This window comes from Lontra canadensis, unplaced genomic scaffold (assembly GCF_010015895.1).
Source record: "Lontra canadensis isolate GAN:19392208 unplaced genomic scaffold, GSC_riverotter_1.0 scaffold5, whole genome shotgun sequence".
Taxonomy (NCBI): Eukaryota; Metazoa; Chordata; class Mammalia; order Carnivora; family Mustelidae; genus Lontra; species Lontra canadensis.
In genome coordinates, this window is record NW_022630999.1 from 22,715,991 (window position 1) to 22,738,166 (window position 22,176).

The window sequence follows — 22,176 nt, forward strand, 5'->3', positions numbered from 1 at the left end:
ATTAACAATAACTCCCTATTATCAACTAATCAACAGTTGCAGTAGATTGCATTATTGTTCAAAATTATTCACTTTCCCCTTCCCTTTGGGAAGATAATACATCTCTGTCCCATAATCTTCGCAGGTGACTATATTGTAATACTGTTTTAGCAAACATAATGTGAGCAGCAAGATGTATCCTACGGTGCAGAAGCCTTTCCAATCACTGCCAGGGGTTTGGAATGAGAAGACACATAGATCAGAACATCTACCTGGAGCAGGGCAGTAGCCAGCCAGGAGCCTGGGAATGATTGAGTAAGGAATAAATATTTGTTTGGTAAGCCACCGAAATTTAGAGCTGTTTGTAATTGCAGGTTTTCCTGGTGAATTTAGAGCTATTTTTAATATTTTGGGGGCCAGTATGCATTCCAGATTTTCACATTGTATTTGGTTTTTATGTCTCTTAAAATACCTTTTATTCTGGAACAGTGTCCTACCTTTTCCCATCCTTTTTTCATTTCACTTTTTTTTATACTTCAGGAAATTTATCTTTTTAAGAAGTCAGATCAGTAATTATATAGAAGATTCCACATTATGAATTTGTGTGGTTATTTCCTTTTGGTGTGTTTCCTCTAAGAACTTCCTGATCTTGGTTCCAAATTGACGTCACCTTGGAATATTATTTTATCAGTGTGTGTGTGTGTGTGTGTGTGTGTGTCCCTACCACAAATGGCAGCTATGAAGTCCTTCGATGCTCACAATAACTTCAGAGGGAAGCAAGAGAGGAATTGGTTTCTCCACTTAGCAAAGGGATCTGAGAGAAAAGTAACTTATGTTAGGTCACATAATAAGTGGCAGAGCCAGGGCATAAATCTACGACATTCCATCCTTCCTTCCTGTTGCTTTGAGGTAGTTTGAGAGATACAGACGTACATGTAGATCCATGTTCGTCTCTATCCGTGGATGGATATACAAGTAACTAGTAACAGCAGTTGTCTGAAGTACTGAATTAGGAGTCAGTGAGAGACTTTTCACCATTCTTTTATATTATTTGAATAATTTTCGTGAGGGTAGCAAGAATAATGTAAGTAGGTACCGAATTCAAAAGAGCTTTATAAATCATAAAGCATCATTAAAATAAGAAAGGTTTAATGTTACTATCATCTACCAACAAAAATAAAAAATTGGGTGTTTGGAAAAAGTTGAGTAAATTAATTTAGTATGTCCATGCATTCGAATAAGAGTCTATTTTCCTTTTAAAAATCACCCTTTAAAATATTTAATAACATTGGAAAGTGGTGAAGTGGAAAAATATACAAACTATATATATGTAGGAGTACAATTTAATGTGTTCCCCGTGTGAACACAGAGATATACAAAGAGAAAAGAGACGGGAAGGAACCATCCACAATGGTTGGAAGAGAGAGGGGTGATAGGAAGTATTTTCTTATATTTTTCGTTATAGTACACATTTTCTCCAAGTTAATAAATGTTATTTCGGAAGAAAAAAACACAATTGAATCTTCAAACTTGGTCAGAAAGTTATTTTTTTACGACTTCGTAGACTGACACGACGGGAGGAGAAAAACGAAAAACCGTGCATAGAGCGAAGGACAGAATGGAATCCTCCTCCTACGCTCGGAAGTGAATCAAGGACTACAAGGAGAGTGGAGAGAGATGCCGGCCTCCACCACGGCTAGAGCGGCACTAAGAGACATCGGAACTTCCGGGGCGGGGCCCCGTTGGTCCTTCACCTTCCGCGGGGCGAATGTGGGCGTCTTGCAACGTGAAAGTTTGCTATTGCTGGGCCGCGACTTCCGTCACTCTGAGACGGTGTTTGAAGTTGGGGGCCACCATGGCAAAGAGCAAATTCGAGTACGTGCGGAACTTCGAGGCTGACGACACCTGCCTGGCCCACTGCTGGGTGGTGGTGCGGCTGGACGGCAGGAATTTCCACCGGTGAGCGATTTCGGCTCGCGGCCACATGGTGCGCCCGGGCTTCCTGGGACTCAAATGCCGCTCTTCTTTGCGGCGCCTGGTTACCGGGAGACGCGACAGCCAATGAGCGCGCGGCATTGAGCATCGCCCGACGTGCTGGCTGCGACGTGCCTGAACGCGAGGTGGTTTGAGTAGTGAGACTGAGGCCGAGTGCGCTCATGGTGAGCCGCTGGCCTGCGGTGCCGGTGAGCAGAGACCTGTTAGCAAAATCTTGATGGGAAAAGTCACTCCCTGGTGCAGTATTTGAGCTCTTCAGCCAAGTGCATGGCTATTTCGTTAGCTGTTTTTGAGGGCCGTTTAGAGGCCTGTTGAGGTCTTGCTGTGGACAACACTTTACAGTATGTTTTTGTTTCATTATTATTAGTGACTGGACTCAAGAAGAAACAAGTCAGAAAGAAAGGGAGATGTGTCACAAAAATAAGGAAATTTAATTCTTGAAAGTGTTATTTTCATAATGGTTATTATAACTAACATTTATGGAGCACTTCCAAGGAGCCAGGCATAGTTACATTTTTATCTCTCTCTACTCTTCAGAACAGCCCTATGAAGTAAGGATGCTTTATCTCCATTTCACAGAAAAGGGAATGGAGACTTAGAAGTTAGGCCCCTTTTCCTCAGGGCAGGGAAAGTCTAGAGTTCTTAAGGGAATGAGTCAGGTTGTGGCTAGTAGACTCAGAACTAGTACGTATCTCCCTCTCTGTGCCATCTTTTTGATATCTGGTGGTAATGACAAGCTCTCTTCCGCTCATGCCCTTTTCTCTCTTCTCTTTCGTCTATGAAGGTTTGCTGAGAAGCACAACTTTGCAAAACCCAATGACAGCCGTGCTCTCCACCTAATGACCAAATGTGCCCAGACTGTAATGAAAGAACTGGAGGATATCGTGATTGCATATGGACAGAGCGATGAGTACAGCTTTGTGTTCAAGCGCAAAAGCAATTGGTTTAAAAGAAGAGCCAGGTAATTCCGCGGCCTAGCTCCTTCAGAATATTTCTTACCAGCGTTTGGTTTTGCTCTTTTTTATTGCTGACGTAGAGACTACAGATAGAGTCTGCAGTGTTTGCAACTGCAGAATGTCTGTTTTCTGTTTAGACTATTGTACTTTCGTCTGGTATTTGAACAATCATATGCCTCTCAATCTGATTCCCCTCCATTCTTCATCACCGTAGCTTCTAGATAGATCTGGCACTTAAATATTAAGACTAGAAACAGAGGCCATTAGAAGATTATAATTTTAATGATTCATAGGTTTGATCTAGCTAGTGACAGCCTATATGTGCGTTACAGTATTGCTCAAATTTTTAGTTAAGGAGGGTCTCAAAATAGACAAATTAGATATTTCATTTGGCAGATATATTGAAACTTTCACTGAAAACAAAGCATATAGCGAATTGGCATGTTTTTAAAACAGTGGTTCCCTTCCTTCCAAGACTAAAACAAAAACCCTCTTGAACCATAAATTCACATCACATCCTACAGAGAAAAATTTGGTATTAGTAAGTTACTGATAGGACTGGAGAGAGGTGGGCTGCTTAGTTTTTCTTGGCCCAACACATTTTATGTTTTGGCGTGCTGAGTAGTTTGTGTAATCACCCTGTTGCACCCACAGGCCCTTATCATGGTTTTGAATTAATATCTTGTATTTTCTCTTCTTGCTCCACCCAATGTGCCTTACTTTTGCAAGTAAGTTCATGACTCACGTGGCTTCCCAGTTCGCCTCCAGCTATGTGTTTTATTGGCGAGATTACTTTGAGGATCAGCCCCTTCTGTATCCCCCAGGCTTTGATGGAAGAGTCATAGTGTATCCTAGCAACCAGACCTTAAAGGACTACCTCAGTTGGCGGCAAGCAGATTGTAAGTAAAACCAAATAAACGGAGGTAGTTAAAACCACCAATTCCATACATTAGAAGTGGTGATTTCGTCCAGTTTTGGTGCATGTATATTTTGTTCAGAATGCAGTATTTCAGTTTTTTTTTTTAATTAGTTGAAAACAATCAAACTATTGGGAAATTTATGTAAATACTTCCTTTTTTCCAAGTTTTTTGGGGAAAATCAGAAGACCTGGCAATACTAGGACATCATTCCAACTTAGTATTGGACATAACCTGTACAGGGCAGTGACTGCTGTCTTAACACACAACACACGCACGTGTGCGCAAGGTGCCATAGTCTCTACCATTCTCTCTTATTCCCCCAGGGGTCACCTATTCTGCTTTGTGCTTTTATATTCAAGGTGGCCTCAGTGGGTGATTTGAGTTGTGACCGCTGCCTTACATGACTGTGGTGACACGTTTGTGAGACTTAACTCATTTTGTATATCTTGATTTTGCCAGAAGAACTGGAAAAGAGCAAGGAATAATCTAAATCAAGTAACTTTGAAAGTATTCTTAAGTGTAATTTTCAAGTTAAGCAGTTCATATAATGCATAACTGAAATGACAGAGTAGAACTTTTTAGGAAATAAGTTTATACTTGACCACTTCCCCCCTGTGTTCCCAGTGTATGGTTCTTGGCATATCACTAAATGTCTCTGGGATCTCTCTTCTTTGGAGGAGAGAGGTGAAGTTCTAATATTCTTTGAAGTGTGAATATTGAATGAAGATTAGGTATAAACAGTGCTACTCTTCTCTTACAGGTCACATCAATAATCTGTATAATACGGTTTTCTGGGCACTTGTACAACAGTCTGGACTAACACCAGTACAAGCCCAAGAGAGATTACAGGTATAAGATCTTACTGCATTAATATTTAACCTTGGGGCTGTTTTCTCTGCTCTTCCATGGCATTTTGCATTCTTCTAAAGCTCTCTTTACTGCTTTGTTTTGAGAGGATATAAAAATCATACTAGTAGCAGCTCTGCGGCTTGCTTGCTCTGTGACTGTGAGTGAGTTACCACTTTTCCCTGGGACTTAGTGTCCTCAGCTGGAAAATGGAATTAGTGACACTGGTTCTACCTTCCCACATGGTAATGCTTGGCTGGTGCTACATATTGGTTGCCTTCTTTAGACGGGGCATGTGCTCTTCTTTTTCATCAGTCCCACTTGGCCTCTTCATCATGGCCATTCCCTGCTGGGTGTGTGTATTGGTAAGAGTATAGGCTCTGGGAGTCAACTAATTGTACTCAGGGACTTCTGTTTAATTTTATCTTCTCTACCTTAGTTCTTTATTTTTTTTCTTTAATTTTTCTTTTTTAAAAAGATACATTTATTTGTGAAAGAGTGAAAGTGTGAGCAAACAGGGTGAGGGGCAGACAGAATCTTGAGCAGACTCCTTGATGAGCAGGGAGCCTGATGTGAGGCTCAGTCCCAGGACCCTGAGATCATGACTTGGACAAAATTGAGAGTCAGACACTTAACCAGCTGAGCCACCCAGGTGCTGAGCCACCCAGGTGCTGCCTTAGTTCTTTATAACTGAAACATAGGAAATAATAGTTCTCACCTCGTAGGTTTATGGTGATAATTAAGTGGCATGATGCATGTAAAACACATAGCATAGTACAAAGCACATTGTAAGTACTTAATAAAACACTGGCTGTCATCATTAGATGACAGCACTACTTGTAGGATGACTAACTCTGCAATGAGGTGATTTATTGTAACGGCTCCTAACACAGTGCCTGATATGTTGTAATTACATGATAAATGGTTGTCATTAACGATGATGAGGATTTGCAGATACCATTAATAGGAATACTGGTAGATTTATCCAGAGCTTGAAAGAGCCGAGTTTAGATTTTGATTTTTCTTGGAAGAATAAAAGCAGTCTTTAGCTTTAGGCAATTTATATAATCTTTCTAAGCTACAGAGTTACGTTCTCTCAAGTGGAGACGTCAATGAGGATCAAATAAGATAGCGTTAACGATGTATGTAGTACAGAACAGATCCTCTTATTGCTAGTTCCTGTCACCCTATCACAGTTGTGACTTCTGAAGCCAATCGTTTGTTATAGAAGACAATTCTTTGAATTTATACATCTAAATAAGATTTAAGCTGCTCTCACAATGCACATTCATTAATATCTGTCAGAGGTTTGATAAAACCCTTCCACTTTTTGATTTGTTTGTGGAAATTTAGATAGAGGGTGGAATGGGTAGGTATGATTATGGCAGAGAGCAGACATAAAAGTCTGTTTTTATCTTTTTATTTTTCTCAGGGAACTCTTGCAGCAGACAAGAATGAGATTTTGTTTTCCGAATTCAACATCAACTACAATAATGAGCCACTGATGTATAGGAAAGGGACTGTGTTGATATGGCAGAAGGTAATGCTGTTGTGCCCAAAGAAAAATGGAGGTCAGAAAGACAAAAGCCTGTGCCCATCCCAAGCTTTGTCTTGCCTACTACATGTATGCAGATGTGATTATAGTCACTAACATGAATTAGATCTTTTTAAAAATGAAATGCTGTATATTATTTCGGATGCTTCTTTTTTGTCAGTGCTAATTTTGCTAGTTAGTGTTCTTTATGGTTTAGAATTTCTTCTCTAAGTGGCATCACCAATTTTAGAATTAGTACACTTAGTTTTCTGTGTCCTAAGCTCTCCAAATCAAATAAAACCCTATAAAGGGTACACTGCAGATAGAAAGATTTTTGCATTCATAGAACATTTCTTCCACACTGGATAATACCATTAAATAGTCCATCCATCCCATGACAACTATAATATGAGGCAGTAGGTCTTGTATATGAGGGTTCTGTTACTTGCAGAATATTCTGGAGATTCCCCAGATATTCATACTTACCCTAATATTCTGTAATAAGTCTGTACATATACCTAAATTCTTAATTTTCAATATTTTCCCTCCATAGCAGCTTCTGAGCATGATTTCTCTGAATTTATCTCCTTCCATGTAAAGTAGTTTTTCTTCTTAATGAGTGTTTCCAGGTGTTAAGTGGTGCCTTAAGAATTAGTCAGCCCATTGGCAGCCTTAGCTTATTAGTATTTTTAAAGCACATTTGCTCTTTAGCACAGGCTTGGATACTTCTTAATGCAGTTGAGAGAGCAGAATTACCTTTAATTCTGTAGTTACTGCTGATAAGGAACATGGAATCACTCCTTTGTTCCTAAGATCTTGTTTGGAAATATAGCAACATAACTTTTTTAAAAAGTTTTTAACTATAAGCAAATTCATAAATGTTGAGATATGTGTATCTGTATATCTACTTGATAAATATATATTACTCAGAAATATAAAAAGTAAAAAACTAAACTTCCCTCATATCCCCCTCTTCTCTCCCAAACCCAGTTAACAATGTAAGTATTTTAACTTTTCCCTGTAGGTGGGTGAAGTCACAACAAAAGAAGTTAAACTGCCAGCAGAAATGGAAGGAAAAAAGATGGCGGTGACCCGGACCAGGACAAAGCCAGTGCCTCTATATTGTGATATAATTGGGGATGCTTTTTGGAAGGAACATCCAGAGATCCTAGACGAAGACAGCTGATCCTTTGCTTTTAGCCCTGGCATGCATAACCATACAAGACCTGCTCTTTCCCACCCCCCAAGTCTCCTGGCCTTAGGTGCCCTAGGATCCCTACTACTGAGAACAGTGTGCCGGGAGTGACACATGACTGCTCTGAGAGGGAACAGGAAAGAAGGGATGGATGGGGTGGTTATCTTGTTCTGCTTTAAGTAGAACATTTTCTTACAATGTTGGAACATGGTTCCTTCTGTAGAAGTGCATTTTTTTTTTTTTTTAAATCGTGGTGCTATTTTTATAAAGCAAGAACTATTTTATGCTTTGCAGAATGAATCATTTTTAGATTGTGGCATAAGTCTTATAAAAACTTGTCAAGCCTTTTCTACCTATGATAGAATATGAATCCAAACTTTACTCTCAACCACCTGTTCTTAACTACAGACTCCACTAACCTTGAAAATCTCACCTTTCCTACCCACGGACACTGACCTGGAGGTAAATAATGGGTTGGTTGCTGCATGAGTTCAGCAATTCTGGCCTCTGAGTTCAGGAATTCCCAGGGAGAATCAGGGTTTTGTGCAATCAAGTTGACAACTTTGGCTGAACAAATGAGTAGTAGTTTGGATGTCCTTGGGTAAACATTCCATAGATTGATTTTGTGGAGTTGTCAGCATGATCATTGTCTCACCAGGGGTATCTCCACGGCCACTAACCTCTTTCTAAGAAGAAAGAGAATTATGTGTATATATGAGGAAAAATGTGAAAATGAATGAAAAAGGAAGAGAAAACACTGACTCCATGTCCTGTAAATACTTCAGTTCTAAAATTTACCTTCCTGCTGGACTTCCTGAAAATGATTCTCAGGTAGCCTCTATGTAATCAGAACACTGACATTTGAGTTAAGACAGTAGAGTCAACACTGGGTCACAAGTGGCAGGTGTCAAACGACACCTAATAGTCCCAGCTCCTGATGGGCCCTTGTAGATGGGGGAGGAGCAGCAGTAATTGCATGTTGCCAAGCTGCTAGCCTCTGAAGCAAGGGGTCCCCCTCTGAAGTGAGGATAGGTGGTGAGAGAACTCACATTGCCCATTGTCCTTGTTTCATATTTCAGAGAAAGATTATTTGGCTTCGTTAGGAATTAATTAAGGGACACCTGAGTGGCTCAGTTGGTTAAGCATCTGCCTTCGGCTCAGGTCATGATCTCAGGGTTCTGGGATCAAGCCCCACGTCAAGCTCCCTGCTCAGTGGGGAGTCTGCTTCTCCCTCTCCCTCTGCTGCTCCTCCTGCTTGTGCTGTCTGTTGTTCTGTCAAATAAAATCTTTCAAAAAGGAATTAAGCGGCAGCCTACATTTTACAGTCACGAAGAAAATGTATTTTTGAAGGCAACAGCTGGTGGTCTTCACTAACTGATACCTCATCTATCCAAATCATTTTTTCCCTTCCTGTTCTCATTATACAGGAAAAGATTTGGTGCATGTTAGGTAATTAATAAAATCTCTTTAAGAAAAAAAAAAAGTAAAAGGTTTCAACTCCCTTGGCCTCGTTTTTCATTTACTTTTCTCATACGAATCCAACTTTTGTATATATGTGTCTTCCACATAAGCCAGGATAAATGTGCCTTCATCACAGCAGTGGTTCACAGACTTCTGCATACAAAAATTTACCTGGAATGCTTGTTTTAAGTGCTATTCCAGCCTCCACCTCTCCCCCTATGAAGATAGAAAGTTTGCTAGTTGGATTTTTAACCAAAGAAGCTTGTGATGCCTATGGTAGATGATACATGACACTTGGGGCAACATGGCCCTTAGTATCCTGTGATAGGCCAAATGAGGCAATAAGGTAATGTAGCTCTTGACTGTCCAATGTAACTTAATGGTAAGTGAATGGATAGCATTTTAGGTCAAAACTTTATATAGATTTTATCTACATAGGTATCGACTATATAGATGAATTTAAATATGGGCATTAAAGTACAGACTTTCAGGACAAAACCACCTGAAGAAATGTGCTTTCTGTGGATGCTATGTGATACTACAGAGGCCCAATTTTGTCCTAAGATAGGGGTGTGAGCACTTAATCATTGAACTAGCAGCAGTTTGCAGCTTTGTTTTTTATTTGGGCAGGAAGTTTTGAGCAAACGGATAGGCATTTAATAGCCCTGCCATAACCCATAGTGCTCTCTGGAGCACCCTTTGATGGCTTTTCTTTGTTGCAGCATGTATTCTTTCCAGGGTTTCACAGTTGTATATTAACTTTCATCTTGCTTTCTAACGTAGAGAACAGCATTCTCTTGGGCTTTCCAAAGCTTAAGGAAATGTTAAAACACAAACAGTATACAATTAACACTACATAGTTAAGGAGAGTGTGGCAGGAAGGTGATTTGTGTGGCTTGTAGGTAACTGGAAACATCTTAGCTGTGCTGGATGAGGCAGTAACACCTGGCCTTCCGTACAGACTCTTACTTTAATATCAAAAAGCAAAAATGTTTTGCTGAACAGAAGCTAAAAAATATCAAGTGGTACAACCAAGTCTTCTAAATCTTCCATCATCCTGGCTTCCAAGAGCTGGATCCTAGTTTCCTCCACTTGCCTAAGCAGTGCTTTAGGAAATCAGTAATCCAGTGAGTTTTCTTTAATACTAAGGTCGCTCTGGTATTAGCGCAAATTACTTTTTGCATCGGGTGCAGGAAATGGAGGACTGGGGTCCATCCTTGCTTCATAGCTTCATTGTCTAATCCTAACTAGCTAACATAGGGCGTTTATATGCTCTCCATGCAGTATGTCTTCATTTCTTAGGAGAATTTGGTGGGTTAGGTACTATTTCTATCATATTTCAGGTGAGAATGTAAAGACCCAAAGACGCGAAATAACTTGAGCCCAGGTAGGCTCGCCCCCAGTGAGGCTTGGCATGAAAGCATACTGGGACTCTGCCCTCTTCCAGCCTCTTCCCACCAGCTCAAGCTGGGAGTATACGGCAGTTTGAGAGCAGGGAAACGCCTAGGGAGGCTTGTTAAAATGCCGATTCCAAGATCCACCCCCGGGGAATCTGGAGTATTAACAAACACCCTAAGTGATAATGATATAATTGGGGAAACACGGCATTCAAACAGATTAATCTGTTATCCAACCGGTGTAAAGGGCCCCGCGGGGCTGAGCGCGGACAGATGCTGCCCTCCGGCGGCCGCGCCGGCGCAGTGCAACCCCAGTCCGCGGCTGCGCAGTGCCGCCCTCTGGCGGCTCCGCTCCTTCTTCCCATCGGCCTCGGCTTGCGGGCCTTTCAAACATGGAGGAGCGGGAGCGGGGGGCGAGGTCGGCTCGCGCCGGGAGCCCCGCGCGCCCGCCGAGCCCGCGGCTGGATGTCAGCTCTGACAGCTTCGACCCTCTGCTGGCCCTGTATGCGCCCCGCCTGCCGCCCATCCCCTACCCCAACGCGCCCTGCTTCAACAACCTGGCCGAGTACGAAAGCTTCCTCAGGACCGGGGTCCGGGGCGGCGGGCGCGGGCGGGCGCGGAGCGCGGCCGCGGGCTCGGGGGTCCCCGCCGCCGCTGCTGGGCCCTCGGCCAGAACCCGCCGCCGCCAGGACGCCCCCGCTCCAGACCCCGAGCGCATCCAGCGCCTCCGTCGCCTCATGGTGGCCAAGGAGGAAGGGGACGGGGCCGCTGGGGCGCGCCGGCGGGGTCCGGGTCGGAGCAGGAAGGCGCCGCGCAACGTGCTCACGCGAATGCCCTGTGAGTCTGGCGGGCGCGGGCGGGGTGGGGTGGGGTGGGGGCGAGGGCCCCGCCGGCTGCCCGGAAGGTGGTGGCCCAGGGGGCGTTTGCAGGGCGCTAGGGACTTGGAGCAGGTCCGCACGCATTAGGGGGAGGGTCTTGGTGAAGGCTGCAGAGATAATCCGCCACCTTAAGGAGGTTCTCCGTGTGTCAAGTGGCTAATGGGGGCGTGGGGAGGGTCTTCTGGAGTAATGAGAGGTCTGCATGAGCAGGGAGCGGGGGAAGAGTGCTAAGACCGTAGAGGTAATGAGGAGCCATGGGAAGGGTCTGGCGGGTAAGGGTGTAAGTCAGCGGAGGTAACGGGGTCCGTACAAGTGGCTACAGGGGTGATGAGGGGCCTGCAACGAGGGTCTGCGGGTGTGATGGGGATCTGAAGAGGCGGTGGGGCCCGGAAACGGGACATCACAAGGAGGATCTGCAGAGGTGATGAGAAGTCTTAGGGACCACAGCCAGAGGGGAAGGCACAACCAGTATTAAGAAAAGGAGAGTGTTTGGTTAGTGGGATTGAGGATGGTGGGATGGAGTGTGGGGAGACCTGTCTGTTCAGTTAGACCAGGAGACATAATCTCATAACTCCTGCACATTGACAGCTCCTTCCAGGGTGCTTATAGGAGAAGGGCTATGGGGTATTGACACACATGTTTGCATTACCAAATCACAAGTGCTGGAATGCAGCAGGCACAAATGCCACTTAAACCCAGACACTGCTTCACAGCCATTCTGCCAGGATGGGCGCAGGAGTGTGTCTGTCAGGCTCATATTACCATATGCGCAGGTTATTTTAAGTTCTGAAGGTGTAAATGACATAAGGGAATCTCTTGGACCTTCCTAATAGATCCTTAGAGTAAAGCTGTAAACAGGGGAGGTTGCTAATGTGTGAGTTAGGTCTTATGCACATGGAATAAAAACAGCCAAGGGTTATGTCTTTTGTCATCTGGCAAGCATTTCTGACATCTGCCACTGAACGCCATGACCTAGTTAGCCATTCAAAGAAAGCATCTGTACCCTGATAGCTAAATTGTAACATTATTAAATCACTGCCTTTAGAGGGTTATGCTAAGCAAGGGAATATTTTGTTTCATTCCTAGAAATGTTTATTAAGAGAGAAACATCCTGAAAAGCTGTGTGCAGTTAGATGTATCTTTGTCAGATCATTTACTGTGACAGATAGTGCCAGAGCATTCTTGCCAAACCTAGGGTGAACCCCAGCTTGCTTGCCCAACAGTAACACAAAGATAAAGTATGCATGTTCCTAAAATAAGAGCAGTTTGGGGGACCTTATTTTGCCTAGACTTTTTGCCACTATCAGATCTTGGAAATGCACTCCAAGCCTCAGATTGTAACATTTATTTCCATTTTGCCAGTTGTTGCTTTGCTACTGAGACTGGCAAGGGAAAGACATATTTCTATATGGCAAGTGGTTTTAGCTTTACCTATGGAGCACTGTGCTATATTGGTAGAACAGAGCATGAAAACAGCTTTGTTGATTTCCCATGGTTAAATATATGCCTGGAATCAATATCTCAGAATGTGCTATAGACACTGAAATTTTTATTTTATTTTTAAAGATTTTATTTATTTATTTGTCAGTGAGAGAGAGAGATAACAAGCAGGGGGAGCAGCAGGCAGAGGGAAAGGGAGAAGCAGGCTCCTTGCTGAGCAGGGAGCCTGATGCCAGGCTTGATCCCAGGACCCTGGGATCATGACCTAAGCTGAAGGCAGACGCTTAACTGGCTGAGCCACGCAGGTGCCCCAGCACTGAAAATTTTAATCCCATCACTAGAAACAGCTGTTTCTAGTATACATGATAGTATACTAATAGAGTATACATGAGTATACATTTCTAGTATACATGAGTATACATGATAGAGATGGGTAGACATCTCTGAGAACTGGTGAGCTTCAGGAGGCAAGAAAAGTGCAGGCATGTCTGGATGTCTCAGTCGAATGTCTGACTCGATTTAGGCTCTGGTCATGATCTCAGGGTTGTGAGATCTATCCTGGGCCCTGCCTGGGGCTCCCCACTCAGCAGAGAGTCTGCTTCTCTCCCTCTCCCTCCCCCTGCCCCTCCCCCTGCTCATGCACACACACTGTCTCTAAAATAAATAAATGAATCTTCAAAAAACAAAAAGGAAGAAAGTAAGAAAAGTACAGAAGCAAGGGTGAAGATTAAATTTATTCAGAAAGAGTTCCTGGAAGATTTTGGCTTCAGATCTTAAAGTTAATTTAAGGAAGGACATGGTTGAAGATAACAGTAATTATTTAAAAATTAAGCTATTGAGGTATAATTTACACACAACAAAATAGCTTTGAATGGCTAACTAGGTCATTGTGTTCAGTGGCAGATGTCAGAAATGCTTGCCAGATGACAAGCATTTTGAGTGAGTTTTGACAAATGTGCAGTTGTGAAATTATCACCGCAATCAAGATACAGAACAAATCATCATCCCAGAAAGTTCCCTCATACTTTTTTAAGTCAATAGACAATTTCATTGTTGCTAATTATAGCTACTGTTATTTATAAGCCCTTTAGATGCCTTATCTCTTATTTTAACCCTAGATGCTATTTTATAAATGAAGTTTGTTGAGCTTAACTACTTGCCCAAGATCACATAGCTAGTTAGTTTGCATGTGAGACTTAATGCTGAGTTTGTCCAAGTCCAGGGCCTGTGTGTCTGGGCCATTATGCTAATCTCAAGTAAAGGAAGAGGGGAGTACATTCTCATTTTTCTTTGCTTGCTTCTTTTGGTGCGTGGAGGGTGCCACATAAGTGAGGCAGAGGGGTGTTTGTCTAGGGTAATGAGAACTGAGTTTGGGTCCAGAGAAGGATTTGTTAAAATACTTTGAAGACCAAAGAGTTTCTCTTTGACTTTGTTTTGATAGATAGTGGGAACCATCATGTATATTCTTAAGCGAAAGCACTTTTAGGGCAATGCTTCTAATAACTTTCTAGTAGTAAAATGTATTTATGGAGGTTTAGACCACAAACTCAAGGATTTGAATGCTGACTTTTTTAGTTTTGAACACTGACTCCTCCACTTTCTAGCTGTTTTCAGTAGGTAAGTCACTTAAACTCTTTGGGCCCTCAGTTTCCTCATCTGTAAAATGAGGACAGTAATAGTATCTACTTATAGTTGTTAGGTTTAAGTTAGTTAACCCATTCAAAGCTTTACACCTAGGGAAATTCTCAGTAAATGTTAAATGTCATTGTGATTGTTATAGGTTATTGTTGTGGTTATTGTTTTAGACTGTCATAATTAAAAGCTCCAGGTCAGGATGTATATATACCCTGCCTGTATTGGGTGTTGGCTCAGCTGTTCACTAGGTAGGTAACCTTGAGAAATTATTTATTTATTTTAAAGATTTTATTTATTTATTTATTTGACAGAGATCACAACTAGGCAGAGGCAGGCAGAGAGAGGAGGAAGCAGGCTCCCTGCTGAGCAGAGAGCCCGATGTGGGGCTCGATCCCAGGACCCTGGGATCATAACCAGAGCCAAGGGCAGAGGCTGTAACTCACTGAGCCACCCAGGTGCCCTGAGAAATTATTTACATAAACATTTCTGAGCCTCATTTTCCTCATCTATAAAGTGGGACAAAATAATGTGTTAAAGTTGTGAGGATTAAATCAAGTAACATGCATAAAGTTAAACTTACCCCAAGGCCTGGCTCATACCGACTGCTCAGTAATTGGTGATAATTGATGGTGTCAGGGATGATCTGAGGGGAACTGGGAAACAGTTGTAATAAACCAATCATCTGATAAGGCTCTGGACTGTATTATTGGTTGGGGAAGGAGAAAGGGAAGGGTATGTCTTAGTTATTGAGAATCTATTGTCTGAGCTTAGTGTGGCCACAAGTAAGGAGAAGAGTGGAGTTAAGAATGACCTGGCTTGGGGTGCCTGGGTGGCTCAGTGGGTTAAGCCTCTGTCTTTGGATTAGGTCATGATCTCAGGGTCCTGGGATTGAGCCCCACGTCAGATTCTCTGCTCTGCAGAAGTCTGCTTCCCTCCCCTACCCCCCCACCCCCACCTCTCTGCCTACTTGTGAACTCTCTCTGTCAAATAAATAAATAAAATCTTTAAATTTAAAAAAAAAAAAAGGAATGACCTGGCTTTAGAAGGTTGGGGCCTAAGAATAATGGCAATGGAGAAGGAGATCTGGAAGACTAACTGTCTTCAAAGATAAGGCATATATTTTTGTTGTTGTTGTATTAAATTTTAGAAGACTGGCTTATGTATATTCCATTTGGAGTTTGTTATAGAGACTGCTGGAAAGAGATCAGAGTGTGCATTCCGATTCAGAATGTGGAACTCATTTTTGCCTTGGCAGTTTGCTGTGATAGGTGGTGCTAGTGTTATATATATTTTTTTTTAAAGATTTTATTTATTGACTTGATAGAGATCACAAGTAGACAGAGAGGCAGGCAGAGGGAGAGAGAGAGAGAGAGAGAGAGAGAAGCAGGCTCCCCGCTGAGCAGAGAGCCCGATGCGGGACTCGATCCCAGGACCCTGAGATCATGACCTGAGCCGAAGGCAGCGGCTTAACCCACTGAGCCACCCAGGTGCCCCTATATTTTTGATGATACAAGGAGTGAAGTGGTGCCTGGAATTACACCTTATTAAATCTTTGGAAGAAAAAAATCAAGAGAAATGTACAGATATGAGAGTTGAAAGACCTGAGTTTATCATTTGTTTAACCAGAATAAGAAACTGTTGTTAAGATGTGTGTTTGTGTTTTCTCTCTGGTTTGGGGGCTCAGGGGGCAAAGTAGTACTTCTGTTTATTTACAAGTTAGAAAAAGAATGGTCTTTCCACTGTTGAAAGAAACACATATGGGGGTGGGGGGAAACAGGGAACGTGTATATGCAAAGAGACTGATCCAGGCAGTATGATCAGTTTCTAAGAAATTGAATTATAGAGACTTATTTCTGAGATGAATCTAGAAGATAACTAGCCTAACTTCATTTTATGAATAAGGAAACTCAAACTTGTGGAGAAAAAGTTACTCAAACATTCAAATAATTTCAAAATGCTGCTATTGCCATAGCAAAGGTAGATGATGAAGGTCAGACCAAGGTGCTCATGTTCCTTTCCAAGGCCTCTGTATCTGCCACACACTGCCTTCAACTGTGCCTTTTTGCTGATTTTTCAGTCTGACACAAATTCCTACTTCTCATCTGCTAAGTTACTTTCTTCAAAGAGTATTTTCTTTTATTAAATTATCACTGCCATCATTTATAAGCTGATCTAGGAGTGAGGGATAGGGAGGGGTAAGGGGGGATAGTCAGGGATATGAATGAGGGATAAGGAGGTCAAGAGTAACCTGATTACTTTTACAGACTGAAGTGCAGGACTGCTGTTCTCTTTCATGCCACTAGAAACAAAACAGAAATTTTTGTGTATTTGCTATTGATGGCAGTAATCAATCTCCAGAGTATTTTCCCTTGCAAATCTGGGAGGAAACACTGAGACTGTGTATGTGTGAGTGTGAGTGTAAGAGTGTGTATGTGCACATGTGGTTTTCTTTTGGAAGGTTTTATATAGTATAGCCTTCATATTGTGAAGGCTAAGTTAATGTGAAGTAATAAAAATAAAATTCATCTCCATTCCCAAGCTCTGAAAAAAAGAATCCATCAGAGTAAAGGCTGCAATTTATAGTCCCAGCATTCTTCCCATGAGTCGTCATACTCTTTTTATGTGATACTTATCAGCAGTATCATAGGAGCCTAATGCCTAGCAGGTGCCTCTGTATCAGCCAGGCTTGGAATGCAATCACATCTCTTCCTCCTAGTGTAAAGACGATGTGCACTGGAATCCAGCAGCTTCAGAGAGCTCAGGCATGGAGTGTCTCCAGATGGGCGGCCAAAAGTCCATTACCCCTTAGAGCACTGCCCATGGTAAAGGGCAGATGTTTTACATGGTTTGTTTCCTTTAAACATACAAATATGTTGTTTGGTTTTGGGTTTTTTGGTAAAGAGTCAAGCTGAATATGTGGTTCATGAGAATTATCCTTAAAAACATTGTCTTGGGGCACCTGGGTGGCTCAGTCAGTTAAGCGTCTGCCTTCAGCTCAGTTCAGGATCTCCAGGGTCTTGGGATCGAGTCCCACATCGGGCTCCTTGCTCAGTGGGGACCCTGTTTCTCCCTCTGCCTGCTGCTCCCCCTGCTTGTGTGCTCGCTCGCTCACTCTCTCTCTCTCTCTGTCAAATAAATAATCTTTTTTAAAAAAGTTTTCTTACCCAGATATAGAACTTAGAAGAATTTTGCTGCTGATGTGTACATTTAATATGGGGTTTTTCTCCAAAAAACATTTTTAAATAATGGTGCATCTTAGAATCAATGACATCATAGAACACAGGATATGTGAGTAGTGAAACACTTGGGTGATAAACAAATGTATGCTTTATCTCCATCCTGGTGGAATCTTGCCTTATTTCAGTGTATGTTGCCTGTACTAGTTATGTTGCCCATCGGGCCTTCCTGTTTCCATAGTGAGGTTTCCACTGCACTGTGTTGCCTAATGTTGCTAGAAATGGTTAGGTGGTCTTGGTTGTTAATTCTGGGAATGAGAGCAGATGTTCATGCTATGCTCACTGTTCTTGTTTTGTTTCAGTGCATGAAGGCAGCCCTCTGGGTGAGCTCCATCGTTGTATCCGGGAGGGAGTGAAGGTGAATGTTCACATCCGCACTTTCAAGGGTCTTCGGGGCGTCTGTACAGGCTTCCTCGTCGCCTTTGACAAGTTCTGGAATATGGTAATTAAGCCTTTCTTAAGAGGTTGGAGAACTTTTTAGTGATTACATCTTTTGTCTGTCTAAAGTAACCTTATTTAGGAAAACCTATAGAATAACTTCCCAGAAGAACTAGGATTTTTGCATTCTTGGCTGACAACAAAAGAGTACTTTCTGTTGATTCCTTTTCTTTAAGGCATTGGCTTTCAGTCAGAGTAGTTGTACTCTTCTCTCCCTCCTAGGAACATTTGCCACTGTCTGGGAACATTTTTTAAATTGTCATAGTGATGGCATAGGGTATTATTGGCATCTACTGGGTCGAGGCCAGAGGGGCTGCTGCACATCGTACAGCACACAGGATAGCCCACCAACAGCAAAGAAGTATCTGGTGCACAATGTCAAGTGCTTACTGGGTATTTACCCCGAAGTTACGGATGTAGTGAAAAGAAGGGCCATCTGTACCCCAGTGTTCATTCAGCAATAGCAGAACTAAGATGCCCTTCAACAGACGAATGGATAAAGAAGACGTGGTCCATATATACAATGGAGTATTATGCCTCCATCAGAAAGAATGAATACCCAACTTTTGTATCAACATGGACGGGACTGGAGGAGATTATGCTGAGTGAAATAAGTCAAGCAGAGAGTCAAGTATCATATGGTTTCACTTGTGGAGCATAAGGAATAACACAGAAGACTTGGGAGATGGAGAGAAGAAGTGAGATGGGGGAAATCAGGGGGAGACAAACCATGAGAGACTGTGGACTCTGAGAAAAAAACAGGATTTTGGAGGGGAGAGGGGTGGGGGCTTGGGTGAGCCAGGTGGTGGGTATTAAGGAGGGTATTTATTGCATGGAGCGCTGGGTGTGGTGCATAAACAATGAATTTTGGAACACTGAAAAGAAAAGAAAATGGAAAAAAAATTGCATAACCCTAAAAAAGAATGTCAAATGCTATGGTTAAGAAACCCAGCCTTAAGGAATAGTTACCTATTCCAGCAGTTTAGGAATTTTGTATAAATTTCCTACCTACCATTTTTCATTCATTTCAAAATATTTATTGATTTCACACTTTGACTAGTACTTTACCATAGAGCTAGGTACAGAAATTTCAGAAAGGAACTTTTACTCTACAGTTTTAAGAAGATAGATGAAGATAGAGGGGAAGCAGGCATCCTAATAAGCCAGACACGTTGCGTAGTATTTCCTTAAGAAGGAAGTGTGCCCCCAGTCTCCTAGAGGCTGTCTGCTTATTAGACATTTGTGGGAATGAAGAGATACATTATAGCACAACTGCAATATGAGGCAGTTAAAATAGGAACACCAGGCTTTCTGGTACTTCTTTTTTATATGGTCTTCCATCTCCAACTTTTCTTTTTCCTGCATTTTGTGTTCATCCGTGCATTCTCCTAGATGAGTATAGTAGTTGCTGGCATTTATTAAGCACTTAGCATTTGCTGGATAGTATACTAAGGGTTTATCTCAATGAACAAAGTTTACTACTGCTCTATTTTACAAATGAAGAAATTGAGGCTAGAAATGTTGAATGATTGGCCCAGATTATCCTGTCAGTAAGTGGAAGTTCTAGAACTTAATCCCAGGTGTTTCTGACTCCTAAGACCATGTTTTCAACCACTGTGGAATCGGAAGACCTGGATTTGAATCCTAGCTTTACCACTTGGTAGTTGTGTTACTCTAGGCAAGGTAATTTCTCTGAGGCCCACTTTTCTTATATCTAAAATGTAGGGAAAAGTACTTTACTGTTACAATTTTGCCTTTGAAGGAAAAGTATTTAAGAGAACATCTTTGATATGATGGCCATAATAATAATCCTGACAGCTTATATTTGTGGGATGAGTTACACTTTTCAAATTGATTTCTCATACATGATCTCACTGGATCCTGAATAGCTGTCCTCTGAGGCTGATCTCTCAGGGACAAAAATTCACCAGCAATTCTGTATGAAACCCTGGTTAATACCTGTTCATTGCTGTCATAAGACCTAGAAACTGAGGAAGGAAAAGAAGCAGTAGAATAGTGTTTCTCAAAGTGCGGCCTAGGGGCATCCTACATCACAATTGTAGAGTTTCTGGTTAAAGCAGAAAGTTCCTGGGCTTTATCCCAAATCTACTAAATCAACATATCTAGGAAGTAGCCTTGGATTGCTATTTTAACAAGCTTCCTAGATGTTTATGCATACTGAAATTTAAGAACCTCTACCATGCCTTTGGAAAAGCCCCTTACCATTGACAAAACCAATATAATATGATGATAGCAACTTGGAAATCTTACTCAGAGGGTACCAGGTATTACCATTTTTTTCTGCCCAAGAGCGGAGTCACTTGGTAAGTTTAGTTCCTCTAAATGAGATGTTTATTCTGCTTTTTAAAATTTTTCCTGGAAGCTATAACAATAATATTTTTAATTTTGCTGAACTTTTTTCTCCTTTGGGTGTTTTTCTAGGCACTTACTGATGTGGATGAGACCTACCGAAAACCTGTTCTAGGCAAAGCATATGAGCGGGATTCTTCATTGACTCTAACTAGGGTAGGCTGTTTCCCCTGACTTCCTGAGTACCCAGTGTGCTTTCAAGCTGAGAAATGGAGATCACTGAGTGTGGCGACCGGTTTTCCTAGTGGGAGAGCTCAGTTGCTGTCCACTATGTATGCATGAATGAAGAGCTTTGTTAATCTCACTTCTCATGCTTTCAGTTAATCGTAAATGAGTCTGCTTTTGACCTGCATAGTATTTAAACAACAGGTCACCTCTTGAAATCTTTCCATTTTATACCACAGGAAAATGAAGGTACCTTTTCTCTTGACGTTATTGATTTATCTGTATTATGGCTACACACAGAAGATTCATTACTAACTTTTTTTAAAAATGCACAACAAGGAGCCTGTAAAACCTAATTAAACAATCTGGTGGGTTTTTGTTTTTTCTATATATTCAAATAGGGATGTTGGAGGCTAAAGAGAAGGCTGATACTTATCATTGCTTTCCTTATAGCTCTTTGATCGCCTAAAACTTCAAGATTCTTCCAAAAAAGAAGGAGATTCTAAGTCTGCAGTTGAAGACTCCACTCTGTCCAGATATTCCCAGACGTCTACTTGGAAGGTGGCTTCAGTGTGGGGAAGAGGAGATACTGACCGGGGCTCACGCAGGCGTTCCCGCTCTGTTCCTTCTTCCCTGCAGGCGTCTGCAAGGGAGGAGTCCAGGTCAGAGATGTCAGGGAGGACTACGCGGACAGAAGGGTCAAGTGCGGGAGGTACCTTTTCCAGGGCCACCACCCTTTCCAGGGGCCAGCCCCGTAAGAAAAAGCGAAAGCCCAAAGTGGATTACCAGCAGGTATTCACTCGACACATAAATCAGATTTTCATTCGAGGCGAGAATGTCCTGCTGGTTCATCTTGCACAGTGACCAGCTCGGCCTCGTGGGAGCTTTGGTTTTTAGAAATAAAATGCATGAATTGCTGCTATGCTGTATCCTAGTACCCTAGTGAAACTCTGAGTTGGAGTAATTCCCTCTGGTCATGCATGTACAGAGCATAGAGCCAGGCTCAGGCCCTCTGGAAGAGGAGCTCCCTCCAGGGGAAGGAGGGTATTTGCATTAATATCAAGTCAGAAGCTGTAGGGAGGAAACAACCTGCATCTTATTTGCTGTCATGGTCAACTTTAGACATTCAAACCAAGTATCAAATCTTCATTTGAATTAGGGGTCTGGTATGAATTAAATTCACCCCACAGATACTATAAGGATGGAAGGAAAAAACACCTCAAAAAAAGTTATTTCATTTCTAAAAGCTAGTGCCCTAAGTACTCATGAATTTGATTCTAAGAGTAGCAGTATAAATTTCCCTGTAGTCTTGTATCCACAACTTGTAACTGACCTTTGAATTTTGCTCTACACCATTCTCCCTTCATCAAGATATGTAATTTATTATCTTTGAATAGCTATAAAACTAAGAAAGCTACTAACTTATTAAAGAGTAAAATTTGGGTAGCTAGTATGCTCAAAGCAGCCAACAACGAATATTCTGTTTTTACCCCTCTCCTTATTTAAAGGGATACGGGACTTCGGGAGTCTTCCCCACTTACCAGAGGTAGCTTCTGAGACTGGCATGCCAGGTGGGACTAGAAGATGCTCATGAGGTGGCTTCTTGTCCTTTTCCTACACTTCTGTGGCATGGTGCTAGTGCATGTACCCATATATTGCCCATCTGTTTGTAGTGCGAACTGTTCCGTGAGCTTATAGGAGGTGACTGTGACCTTCATATATGGCTTCAAA

The 22,176-nt window shown here is 42.1% G+C and overlaps 2 protein-coding genes across 5 annotated transcripts; both read left to right on the forward strand.

The window, feature by feature from the left end:
- Nucleotides 1–1,706: 1,706 nt before the first annotated feature.
- THG1L (tRNA-histidine guanylyltransferase 1 like) lies at nt 1,707–7,958 on the forward strand. 4 transcript variants are annotated; one of them, XM_032851674.1, is made up of 6 exons: nt 1,707–1,938; nt 2,759–2,935; nt 3,660–3,829; nt 4,611–4,699; nt 6,129–6,236; nt 7,255–7,957. In XM_032851674.1, the coding sequence occupies exons 1-6, from the start codon at nt 1,748–1,750 to the stop codon at nt 7,414–7,416; spliced, it is 897 nt and encodes a 298-aa protein (XP_032707565.1). In that variant the 5' UTR covers nt 1,707–1,747; the 3' UTR covers nt 7,417–7,957. The 4 variants fall into 4 exon arrangements, with proteins under 4 accessions (XP_032707565.1, XP_032707566.1, XP_032707568.1 ...); XM_032851675.1 differs by lacking the exon at nt 1,707–1,938 and adding an exon at nt 2,297–2,315 and having other exon boundaries at nt 7,255–7,956; XM_032851677.1 differs by lacking the exon at nt 1,707–1,938 and having other exon boundaries at nt 2,764–2,935; nt 3,755–3,829; nt 7,255–7,958.
- A 2,703-nt stretch (nt 7,959–10,661) lies between these two features.
- Nucleotides 10,662–21,654, forward strand: LSM11 (LSM11, U7 small nuclear RNA associated). The gene is made up of 4 exons (XM_032851678.1): nt 10,662–11,120; nt 17,775–17,914; nt 20,353–20,436; nt 20,899–21,654. Exons 1-4 carry the CDS (start codon nt 10,676–10,678, stop codon nt 21,307–21,309), a joined length of 1,080 nt encoding a protein of 359 aa, XP_032707569.1. The 5' UTR covers nt 10,662–10,675; the 3' UTR covers nt 21,310–21,654.
- Nucleotides 21,655–22,176: the final 522 nt, after the last annotated feature.